Raw genomic sequence first — 13,071 nt, 5'->3', positions numbered from 1 at the left:
AGAAAGCCCTCAGTATACAGCCAGCCCCTGCCCCTGAGTTGGTAGCCACCCAGCCCCCAGTATATAGGCAGCCAGCCCCTTCCCCAGTATATAGCCAGCCAGCTCCAGTATAAAGCCATCCAGCCCCAGTATAAATCTAGCCAACTCCCAGTATATAGCCTATCAGCTCCAGTATATAGCCAGCCCCCAGTATATAGCCACCCCCTGCCCCAGTATATAGTCAGCTCCTGCCCCAGTATATATCCATCCAGCCCCCAGTATATAGCCAGCCCCGATATATATTCAGTCATCCCCCATTATATAGTCTGCCAGCCCACCTTCAGTATATAGCCAGCCAGCCCCCCAGTATATAGCCAGCCTGCCACCGTATATAGCCAGCCAATACCTAGTATATAGCCAGCCAACACCCAGTATATAGCCAACTAGCAAGCCCCCAGTATACAGTCAGCCCTTGTCCCAATACATAAAAAAGTAAACTCAATACTCACCTTTTCAATGCCCCCCATTGGCTCCAGTCCCCCAGCTGCTTGCTGACAGGTCCAATGCTGGCCGCACACACACTATGATTTTGTCAGCGGCAGCAGTTTTTTTGTTATTGGAATACTAAAGGCCAAGTTTGGGTCTTTCAGCACATTTCTTTGTGCCGAAAAACGTGGCTTATACTTGAGCATATACGGTACTTGATGTACTCTATTACAAAAACTAATTCAGACCAGAGGCAGAGAAAAAAATGTTGCTCCCGTTCCAACTTGCCATGTAGAACATAAGAAAAACACCCCAGGGTGGAAAAGTCCAGCTCACCAAAAAGGAGACAATCTCAGCTTCCCTGGTCTCGGCCTCGGTGCACGCTACCACATCCATGCCATAGGATCCACACAATGCAATAGGTAAGCAAAAGGTTCGGCACTCGGAAGAAGCCGCCAGAATTAATAAAATGTAGTTTCTCTTTATTTCAGTCTCAGGAACATAACAGCTTTAGAACATATGATAGTTGTCGAACCTTTTGCTTACCTTTAACTTGCCTTTTTTTCCCACCGTAACTCTGATCATTCAGATTAACTGATCTGTATAAACACAAACCAGTTGCTATTGCCAAGCAGCACAGGGCAGAAATCTAATACATTTTCATTATACATAATAACCTTTTAAAAAATGTAACAAAGTATATTAATAGCTTTGTATTCATTGTTTGCTTGTAATTTTAAAAAGAAGTTATGAGTCATTATTTTATACTGTAATCCATATAATTCTTTTAAAAAAACACAATAAATTTAAAACATCAAAACAGTACAATTATTTTGGATATATCATTTATGCTTTGATTTGCTTGTTTCTCCAAAATTACAGAAATCAAGGTAGATTACTGCTTGGTAAAACAAAAACTATGTAAAGCATCAATTACCTTGGCTCTCCGTGTGGCTTTTACACAGATATCTGAGAGTCTGGCCGGCTTCATTAAGGAGATAGTCGAGTTCTGGAATGGAAAAGCCAAGGTTTTTTCCTTAGCAAAGGAAAAAAAATCATTAACGAGTATTTCATTAAATTGGAAGCACAAGCTACATAACTTGTGCTAACGAACAGTAACTTTATTTTAGACTTGTCAATACCTACCATGTGCAAATCCCATCAAATCTGCATTATATAACTTTGCAAATGACACCATTATGACACTGAGTTTTTGAGCCAGATCTGCAACATTTGAAAAACCTGTAAAGTGGCAAGAAGAGATCAAGAATATAAGATTATAAGTAATAATATAAGAATATAAGTAATTGTATAGATTACATTTTAAACAGAAATCAACAAAGGATAGAGTAACCTGTCTTTTCCTTATCGATATCTGTGGCTGAAGTGTTATTTGCTTAGGTAATCATACAGCTTCTGGTGAGCACTCTACACTTACACTGTACTGACACTGCTTCGTTAGACTGGCACTGCCATCCTTCATGTCAAAGCTGTCAGAGAGTGACACCATCTTCCATTTATAATACCGATGTTGTGAATGTGGCAGAAGAGCTTGAGGTATCCTCTAGAACAGTGGTTCTTAACCAGGGTTCTATAGAACCCCAGGGGTTCGTTGAGTCGCTCTCAAGGGGTTGGTGGAGCCTCGGCCATGGAGGTCAAGACACACACATATTTGATTTATCACTAAAGAAGGGTTCGGTAAATGTGCATATGAAACTGGTGGGTTCGGTACCTCAAACAAGGTTAAGAACCATTGTTCTAGAACCTAAGGTCTCATACAAGCATACAAGTTGTGTAATGTATTCTCTGTACCACTATGGGCGACATATATCATTATTTCTGCTAGCCAAATGGTCTCATTTTTGCGACTTTTGTCATATTTGCGACTTTTTTGCGACTTTTCACCTGTCGTTTTTCAAGTACGCCTTGGTCTGCACCCTGTGCAGTGTGTCCTATGTATCTTAGTTTCCCAGATGTTCCGTGCGACTTTTCACTTATGTATCACTTTTTTTGCTTATTTTTGCGACTTTTTAGGTGCAAATATGCACCTGGTCCAGGGCAGGTGCAAAGAAAGTAATTTTTTTTTATGGACCCGATTTGAACATGTAAATTGGAATTATTTCACATGCTTTAAATGTTTAAGATTTTGCAGCGTAACTGATTCAAAATTCTTCAATTTTTCATTTTTATTTTTTTTAATTGGTTACTTCTAAGGGTAAGGTCACACGTAGAGGTTTAATTGCGTTTTTAATGCATTTTGAAACTAATTACAACAGCTGAGGAGAGGTGATTTGCCTTATTTCATTACTGTTAACATTTGCATTTACAAAATGCAATATAAACACCGCGTTAACGCATTAACACATTGGGGGTCATTTACTAAGGGCCCGATTCGCGTTTTCCCGACGTGTTACCCGAATATTTCCGATTTGCGCCGCTTGTACATGAATTGCCCCGGGTTTTTGGCGCACGCGATCGGATTGTGGCGCATCGGGGCCGGCATGCGCGCGACAGAAATCGGGGGGGCGTGGCCGAACGAAAACCCGACGTATTCGGAAAAACCGCCGCATTTAAAAACCGAAAATGTGTCGCTTGGGGAGCGCTCACCTTCACCTTCTATGGGATGGTGCATTCCGGGGCGTTAAGATTATTTTCGGCGCTGCAGCGCCACCTGGTGGACGGCGGAGGAACTACCATCTTAAATCCCAGCCGGACCCGAATCCTGTGCAGAGAACGCGCCGCTGGATCGCGAATGGGCCGGGTAAGTAAATGTGCCCCATTGCGTTTACTATGCGTTTTGTAAATTCAAATGTTAAAAGTGATGAAATAAGGCAAATCACCTCCCCTCAGCTGTTGTAATTGGTTTCAAAATGCATTAAAAATGCAACATGTTAAATCCCAAATTGACAGTAGTGTCCTCTCCTGTATATAACCCCCTCACTTGGCTTGTGTCCTCTCCTGTATATAACCCCTACATGGCTTGTGTCCACTCCTACATATAACCGCCTCATGTGGCTTGTGTCCACTCCTGTATATAACCCCCTCACGTGGCTTGTGTCCATGTGGATTTGAGACATTCGCAACAAAAAGTCTCAAAAAGAAGCCAAAATGTGCACCTGCCAGGATAGGAAAAATTGAACATGTATCACAAGTAAAAAGACAGGATCTTACATAAGGTGCAAAAACTAGCCGCCAAAAGTCTTTAAAATTCACCTCAGAGAGACCAAACTATGATACATGTGCCCCTATGTTTTGTATCTGTAATGCAGCCACACTTGCAAAAACAAACATTTCCTAAAATATGTCTGATTCACGTTTTACATACAACACCAATTGAATCCATAGGCCAAATTATTATAATTCCCCATGTTTGTAGAGTAATTATTTTATCTCATGCTGGCCAAGTACATTGCACATTTGCTAATAGAGTTTTGAAGATTTATGATTTGTTGCCAAGATGAGTTTCCTGTCAAACAAATATTCCAGAAGAATTGGTCTATCTTACTGAAACCCATTCTCTCTACATATTTTATGCTGAAGAAAATTACAAGCACTGATAAGGTCATTTTAAGTTTTAATGCTTTACAATATATACTAATGGATGTACTTATCCGTGAAGCATGGGTGATAGATCTATATAATTAAAATTCACCAAGATTTATTGGAATACATTGGGGAAACTGATAAGACCCTAATGATGATATGCAGTATTATGTAAGACGTATTCATATATTTTTATATTCCTAATAAATTAGGGTAATACTATTGGGTGGTAAAACAAATCTATGGCATTTTCAGCTTAATGAATGTAATACTTCATGTTAATAACAATAAACATTCATAACTATGATATATCATGTATCAGGATATATGACTGAAGGGCACACACTCCATAGCCATTTCTGCTCCACTGTAATACTCATTAAAATGAATCTATGATCATTTGAGGCTTGGTAGGAGAATTATTCTTTTAAAGAAATACATTTAATGCAGTAAATATTCATCTTTCTGATAACATTTGGTTACTTTTCAGCTCCAAGGTTTCTGGAGTAATAGCTTTTGTAAGCTTGGTTGTATTCTGAAGGTATTCCCAAGGTTTTAAGGTCCATATGGACAGTGGCTTGTTGCAAGATTCCAATGAGATACTTTATAGTATGTGAGGAGGAGGAAGTAGCAGTTGAGTAGTATACATCCAATGCACTTTTAATTACCGGTACCTCTGCAGTACCTCTTGTGGTTTCAGCCCTGTCCTATTTAGTGTATATAGCATACGGGTACAACCTTGGAGCAAAAATAATATAAATTCCCTACTGACCTACTGTGGGAAAATTAATCCTAGATTTATAGTTATATTTGCAGAGGTTAAAAAGCTATTGTACCTGACCACTTTCAAAGTACTAACAATAATGCACAAACTGAAGACATGCTAGATAAACTATACACAATATCATAAAGTGTAGTATGCCCAGACTAACAACTATATCCCACACTGTACTCTACCTAATACTATTGTGTGTATTTGTTTTACTTTATATGTCCCCAATGTGGTCATAAAAGGGACATTTTCACTTTTTACATTTAGATTTTTTTCTTTAAAGTTTTTCCACTGTAACTAGGGCATCAATAAGAGCCCCAGTTAGAGGAAGTAAAGACACCCTCTGGGGACAGATATCTGAATAGACCCAGCAGCTCTGATGAACACTTTCAGACGTGGCAATCATGTGATCGCCGGGTCTACAGAGCCAGCGGCAGTGCACCCTCGTAGCATTTATATTGCATACTGTAGTCAAGAGTAACATGATCTAGTCACTTGCCTTCCACTTCTCACATTGCCTCCATGTTTCATGTCCAGGAGAATTGGTTAAGGCATTTTTAAAGATTTATATTCCAGGACTGTAGCTGGACTGGGGGAGTCTCCTCAAACAGCTTTTCTTTGATTTATGCATTAAAGCTGAAGATCACATATGGGACTGCACCCATATGCTCCACTGCCTTATCTGTTAACCCTTATGGACCTTTATGCTCTAATTCAAGCTACAATCCTGCAATATAAGTGCATTTTCCATAGTCCTAGTTCTACATACCAAAAGGTATGGTTACACAAATCTCCAGGATTTATCTGCAGCTATGTATTGACAGATTCCTTTTAAGCAGTTTATTTACTACTACCTGCTTATTTGGTCGATGTATATAGGTTATTATATGCGGATGTTGTACAGCTAGCTATTAGAGATGAGCGAACACTAAAATGCTCGGGTACTCGTTATTCGAGACGAACTTTTCCCGATGCTCGAGTGCTCATCTCGAATAACGAACCCCATTGAAGTCAATGGGAGACTCGAGCATTTTTCAAGGGGACCAAGGCTCTGCACAGGGAAGCTTGGCCAAACACCTGGGAACCTCAGAAAAGGATGGAAACACCACGGAAATGGACAGGAAACAGCAGGGGCAGCATGCATGGATGCCTCTGAGGCTGCATAATCGCACCATTATGCCAAAATTATGGGCAACAGCATGGCCATGACAGAGTGACAGAATGAAGCTAGATAGCATCTAAAACATCCAATAATTGACCCTGACACTATAGGGGACGGCATGCAGAGGCAGCGGCAGCAGGCTAGAGAGTGTCATGGCGACATACCCTAAATGGACTCAGGCTTCAAACCAATGGGTGGCAGAGAGGAACCAAAGGAGGTGAGCAAGAAGCGCTCAAATAATATCGGTACATGATAAAAGTTTGCCAGTATATTTTGTGGATTACACAGCAGGGTGGCGACAAAGTTAACATGGAAGCCATGAAAACAACCCAAAATTCTGCCTGACACAGCTCGTTTGATAAGGGGACCATGTATGGAGGCAGTGAACTAGTAGTAGATTAAAGGTGCTGCAGTTAAAACTATGTTAGTTGGATCTTGGCATGGAGCTGGCGCTCCGCTGCCAGGCGAGCTTTCGCCAATCCAAGCCCCTGTCTATAGGCTACTCCCCAAACAGCACTTCTAAGAACCTTTTGTATAAGATCAAGTGTAGTAGCGTTCTTATAAGTTTAGGATATGGCGGGTGAGGGGAATGTAAACAGATGCGCAAGAAGCGCTGAAATAATATCCCTAAATGGTAAAAGTTTGCAAGTATATTTTGGGGATTACACAGCAGGGTGGCGACAAAGTTAACAACTTTGATGTGGAATGCCCTGTAATAGCTCTTGGGCGGTGTGCCTTTTATCGCCTAGGCTCAGCAGTTTCAGCACCGCCTGCTGTCGCTTAGCGACGGCACTGCTGCTGTGCCTAGAGCTACCGACTGATGGCGCCATGCCCACGGATGGTAATTCGGAGGAGGAGGAGGTGGAGGAGGGGTGGGAGGAGGTATAGTAGGCCTTTGAGACCTGGACCGAGGTAGGCCCCGCAATTCTCTGCGTCGGCAGTATATGACCAGCCCCAGGGTCAGACTCGGTCCCAGCCTGCACCAAGTTAAGTGTAGTAGCGTTCTTATAAGTTTGGGATATGGCGGGTGAGGGGAATGTAAACAGATGCGCAAGAAGCGCATGATGCGCATGGAGCTGGCGTTCCGCTGCCAGGCGAGCTTTCGCCAATCCAAGCCCCTGTCTCTAGGCTACTCCCCAAACAGCACTTCTAAGAACCTTTTGTATAAGATCAAGTGTAGTAGCGTTCTTATAAGTTTAGGATATGCCGGGTGAGGGGAATGTAAACAGATGCGCAAGAAGCGCTGAAATAATATCCCTAAATGGTAAAAGTTTGCCAGTATATTTTGTGGATAACACAGCAGGGTGGCGACAAAGTTAACAACTTTGATGTGGAATCCATGAAAACAACCCAAATTTCTGCCTGACACACCTCGTTTGATAAAGGGACGATGTATGGAGGCAGCTATATGGACGACTTTTGGAGGTAGCAATGGAGACAACGTGTGGAGGCTGCTATGGAGACAATTTAATTTGGATAGTGCCTGTATGTGGCAGTCCCAAACATTTTTCAAACCAGAGGAGCAGGTAGGTGGCCCTCCAGTAAAATGGGATAGATTGAGTGCCTGTATGTGGCAGTCCCAAAAATGTTTCAAACCAGAGGAGCAGGTAGGTGGCCCTCCAGTAAAATGGAATAGATTGAGTGCCTGTATGTGGCAGTCCCAAAAATTGTTCAAACCAGAGGAGCAGGTAGGTGGCCCTGCAGTAAAATGGAATAGATTGAGTGCCTGTATGTGGCAGTCCCAAAAATTGTTCAAACCAGAGGAGCAGGTAGGTGGCCCTGCAGTAAAATGGAATAGATTGAGTGCCTGTATGTGGCAGTCCCAAAAATGTTTCAAACCAGAGGAGCAGGTAGGTGGCCCTCCAGTAAAATGGAATAGATTGAGTGCCTGTATGTGGCAGTCCCAAAAATTGTTCAAACCAGAGGAGCAGGTAGGTGGCCCTGCAGTAAAATGGAATAGATTGAGTGCCTGTATGTGGCAGTCCCAAAAATTTTTTAAAACAGAGGACCGGGTAGGTGGCCCTCCAGAAAAATGGAATAGATTGAGTGCCTGTATGTGGCACTCACAAAAATTGTTTCAAACAGAGGACCGGGTAGGTGGCCCTCCAGAAAAATTAAATGCATGAAGTACTATAGCAAGAGCCAGTGGGCCCTGTCAAAAAATAGCCATTTTCCTCTGCTTTACTGTACAAAGAGGAGGAGAAGGAGGAAAATGAGGAGGAGGAGGAGTGGATCAATTATTCAGGTTGAGCTTCCTTCACCTGGTGGAGATTGGAAATTCTGAGAAATCCAGCCTTTATTCATTTTAATAAGCGTCAGCCTGTCAGCGCTGTCAGTCGACAGGCGTGTACGCTTATCGGTGATGATGCCACCAGCTGCACTGAAAACCCGCTCGGACAAGACGCTAGCGGCAGGGCAGGCAAGAACCTCCAAGGCGTACAGCGCCAGTTCGTGCCACATGTCCAGCTTTGAAACCCAGTAGTTGTAGGGAGCTGTGTGATCATTTAGGACGATGGTATGGTCAGCTACGTACTCCCTCACCATCTTTCTGTAAAGATCAGCCCTACTCTGCCGAGACTGGGGACAGGTGACAGTGTCTTGCTGGGGTGACATAAAGCTGGCAAAAGCCTTGTAAAGCGTACCCTTGCCAGTGCTGGACAAGCTGCCTGCTCGCCTACTCTCCCTCGCTACTTGTCCCGCAGAACTACGCACTCTGCCGCTAGCGCTGTCAGAAGGGAAATACTGTTTCAGCTTGTGCACCAGGGCCTGCTGGTATTCATGCATTCTCACACTCCTTTCCTCTCCAGGGATGAGAGTGGGAAGATTTTGCTTGTACCGTGGGTCCAGGAGAGTGAACACCCAGTAATCGGTGCTGGAATAAATTCTTTGAACGCAAGGGTCACGGGATAGGCAGCCTAGCATGAAATCTGCCATATGCGCCAGAGTACCAACGCGTAAGAATTCACTCCCCTCACTGGCCTGACTGTCCATTTCCTCCTCCTCCAACTCCTCCAACTCCTCTTCTTCTGCCCATACACGCTGAACAGTGAAGGACTCAACAATGGTCCCCTCTTGTGTCTCGCCAACATTCTCCTCCTCTTCCTCCTCATCCTCCTCCACCTCCACCTCCTCCGATATGCGCTGAGAAACAGACCTCAGGGTGCTTTGGCTATCAACAAGGGAATATTCTTCCCCCGTCTCTTGTGACGAGCGCAAAGCTTCCGACTTCATGCTGACCAGAGAGTTTTTCAACAGGCCAAGCAGCGGGATGGTGAGGCTGATGATGGCGGCATCGCCACTGACCATCTGTGTTGACTCCTCAAAGTTACTCAGCACCTGACAGATATCAGACATCCACGTCCACTCCTCATTGTAGACTTGAGGAAGCTGACTGACCTGACTACCAGTTCTGGTGGAAGTTGACATCTGGCAGTCTACAATCGCTCTGCGCTGCTGGTAAACTCTGGATAACATGGTCAGTGTTGAATTCCACCTCGTGGGCACGTCGCACAACAGTCGGTGAGCGGGCAGTTGGAGGCGGCGCTGCGCTGCCCTGAGAGTGGCAGCATCTGGGCTGGACTTCCTGAAATGCGCACAGATGCGGCGCACCTTCGTGAGCAAATCAGACAGATTGGGGTATGTCTTGAGGAAACGCTGCACTATCAGATTTAACACATGGGCCAGGCATGGCACATGTGTCAGTCTGCCGAGTTGCAGAGCCGCCACCAGGTTACGGCCGTTGTCACACACAACCATTCCCGGCTTGAGGTTCAGCGGTGCCAGCCACAGATCAGTCTGCGCCGTGATGCCCTGTAATAGCTCTTGGGCGGTGTGCCTTTTGTCGCCTAGGCTCAGCAGTTTGAGCACCGCCTGCTGTCGCTTAGCGACGGCACTGCTGCTGTGCCTAGAGCTACCGACTGATGGCGCCGTGCCCACGGATGGTAGTTCGGAGGAGGAGGTGGAGGAGGGGTGGGAGGAGGAGGAGGCATAGTAGGCCTGAAACACCTGGACCGAGGTAGGCCCCGCAATCCTCGGCGTCGGCAGTATATGAGCAGCCCCAGGGTCAGACTCGGTCCCAGCCTCCACCAAGTTAACCCAATGTGCCGCCAGCGATATATAGTGGCCCTGCCCGGCAGCACTCGTCCACGTGTCCGTGGTCAGGTGGACCTTGTCAGAAACGGCGTTGGTCAGGGCACGGATGATGTTGTCTGACACGTGCTGGTGCAGGGCTGGGACGGCACATCGGGAAAAGTAGTGGCGGCTGGGGACCGAATACCGAGGGGCGGCCGCCGCCATGAGGTTGCGAAAGGCCTCGGTCTCTACTAGCCTATAGGGCAGCATCTCCAGGCTAAGCAATCTGGAGATGTGCACATTAAGGGCTTGGGCGTGCGGGTGGGTTGCACTATATTTGCGTTTCCGCTCCAGCGTCTGGGGTATGGAGAGCTGAACGCTGGTGGATGCTGTGGAGGATCGTGGAGGCGACGATGGGGTTTTTGTGCCAGGGTCCTGGGCAGGGGGCTGACTAGCAGCTGACACAGGGGAAGGAGCAGTGGTGTGCACGGCCGGAGGTGAACGGGCTTGTTGCCACTGAGTGGGGTGCTTAGCATTCATATGCCTGCGCATACTGGTGGTAGTTAAGCTAGTAGTGGTGGAACCCCTGCTGAGCCTGGTTTGGCAAATGTTGCACACCACAGTCCGTCGGTCATCCGGTGTTTCCTTAAAGAACCTCCACACTTCTGAAGATCTAGCCCTCGCCGCAAGAGCCCTCACCACGGGAGCTTCACTAGTTGACAGTGGCGCTGATGCACCAGCTCTGGCCCTGCCTCTCCGTCTGGCCCCACCACTGCCTCTTCCAACCTGTTCAGGTCGAGGACTCTCCTCCGTCTCAGAAGCACTGTGTTCACCCGGCCTCTCAACCCAGCTTGGGTCTGTCACCTCATCATCCTCCGATCCCTCAGTCTGCTCCCCCCTCGGACTTCCTGCCCTGACAACAACTTCCCCACTGTCTGACAACCGTGTCTCCTCATCGTCGGACACCTCTTTACACACTTCCACTACGTCAAGAAGGTCATCATCACCCACAGACTGTGACTGGTGGAAAACCTGGGCATCGGAAAATTGCTCAGCAGCAACCGGACAAGTGGTTTGTGACTGTGGGAAGGGTCCAGAAAACAGTTCCTCAGAGTATGCCGGTTCAAATGCCAAATTTTCCTGGGAGGGGGCAGACTGGGGGGGAGGAGGCTGAGGTGCAGGAGCTGGAGGAGTGGGGATTTCGGTGACATGGGTGGACTGCGTGGAAGACTGACTGGTGGTGGACAAATTGCTCGAAGCATTGTCAGCAATCCACGACATCACCTGTTCGCACTGTTCTGGCCTCAACAGTGCTCTACCACGAGTCCCAGTAACTTCAGACATGAACCTAGGGAGTGTAGCTCTGCGGCGTTCCCCTGCTCCCTCATCAGCAGGTGGTGTCTCACCCCGCCCAGGACCACGGCCTCTGACCCCTGCAGTAGTTGGACGCCCACGTCCCCGCCCTCGTCCTCTACCCCTAGCCCTCGGGTTAAACATTTTTAAAATGAGAGTTATAACTTTTTTTTTTTTTTTACTTCTTTTTGTTTTTTTTGGTGTTTTTTTGTGTTTTTTTTTTTTTTTTGTGTTTTTTTTTTTTTTTTGAGTTTTTAAAACCAAACAATCCTATCCTATTGCTATGGCTATTTTCTAGCCAAGTATCAAAGGAAGCACACTACTATGCCAGATGAGATGACACTGAGTTATTGCCTAATAGAAATCCAACCCCTACTGAATTTTGCCACTTCGGCCTTTGCTATGGATATGTGCGCCACTAAGCGCAGAACACAGCGGTCGCAAGTCTCACTACAAATTGCTCAGAATTGGCAAGTACATGCACTGCAGAAACTACAGCCACCAGCAGATCAACCAGAAATCAAATATATAGAACGCTACTGTAGGCTTCAAGAAGCTGTTTGTATTCTCCTATGGCTATTTTCTAGCCAAGTATCAAAGGAAGCACACTACTATGCCAGATGAGATGACACTGAGTTATTGCCTAATAGAAATCCAACCCCTACTGAATTTTGCCACTTCGGCCTTTGCTATGGATATGTGCGCCACTAAGCGCAGAACACAGCGGTCGCAAGTCTCACTACAAATTGCTCAGAATTGGCAAGTACATGCACTGCAGAAACTACAGCCACCAGCAGATCAACCAGAAATCAAATATATAGAACGCTACTGTAGGCTTCAAGAAGCTGTTTGTATTCTCCTATGGCTATTTTCTAGCCAAGTATCAAAGGAAGCACACTACTATGCCAGATGAGATGACACTGAGTTATTGCCTAATAGAAATCCAACCCCTACTGAATTTTGCCACTTCGGCCTTTGCTATGGATATGTGCGCCACTAAGCGCAGAACACAGCGGTCGCAAGTCTCACTACAAATTGCTCAGAATTGGCAAGTACATGCACTGCAGAAACTACAGCCACCAGCAGATCAACCAGAAATCAAATATATAGAACGCTACTGTAGGCTTCAAGAAGCTGTTTGTATTCTCCTATGGCTATTTTCTAGCCAAGTATCAAAGGAAGCACACTACTATGCCAGATGAGATGACACTGAGTTATTGCCTAATAGAAATCCAACCCCTACTGAATTTTGCCACTTCGGCCTTTGCTATGGATATGTGCGCCACTAAGCGCAGAACACAGCGGTCGCAAGTCTCACTACAAATTGCTCAGAATTGGCAAGTACATGCACTGAAGAAACTACAGCCACCAGCAGATCAACCAGAAATCAAATATATAGAACGCTACTGTAGGCTTCAAGAAGCTGTTTGTATTCTCCTATGGCTATTTTCTAGCCAAGTATCAAAGGAAGCACACTACTATGCCAGATGAGATGACACTGAGTTATTGCCTAATAGAAATCCAACCCCTACTGAATTTTGCCACTTCGGCCTTTGCTATGGATATGTGCGCCACTAAGCGCAGAACACAGCGGTCGCAAGTCTCACTACAAATTGCTCAGAATTGGCAAGTACATGCACTGCAGAAACTACAGCCACCAGCAGATCAACCAGAAATCAAATATATAGAACGCTACTGTAGGCTT

The 13,071-nt window shown here is 45.6% G+C and overlaps 1 protein-coding gene across 2 annotated transcripts in view; it reads right to left on the bottom strand.

Annotated features, from left to right (window-relative positions):
* The window catches only part of LOC140118356 (uncharacterized), a 315,197-nt gene that overhangs the window by 219,471 nt on the left and 82,655 nt on the right, over nt 1-13,071 (bottom strand). For both annotated transcript variants that reach the window (XM_072136177.1, XM_072136178.1), the window contains exons 45-46: nt 1,612-1,707; nt 1,403-1,501 (exon numbers count right to left, since the gene is read on the bottom strand). In XM_072136177.1, coding sequence (XP_071992278.1) covers nt 1,403-1,501; nt 1,612-1,707 — 195 coding nt within the window. The remainder of the gene's footprint in view (nt 1-1,402; nt 1,502-1,611; nt 1,708-13,071) is intronic.

The sequence above is a fragment of the Engystomops pustulosus genome, chromosome 2 (assembly GCF_040894005.1).
Source record: "Engystomops pustulosus chromosome 2, aEngPut4.maternal, whole genome shotgun sequence".
Classification (NCBI taxonomy): Eukaryota; Metazoa; Chordata; class Amphibia; order Anura; family Leptodactylidae; genus Engystomops; species Engystomops pustulosus.
Note: the sequence above shows the minus strand (reverse complement) of the source record. Positions and strands in the feature narration are given on the sequence as shown.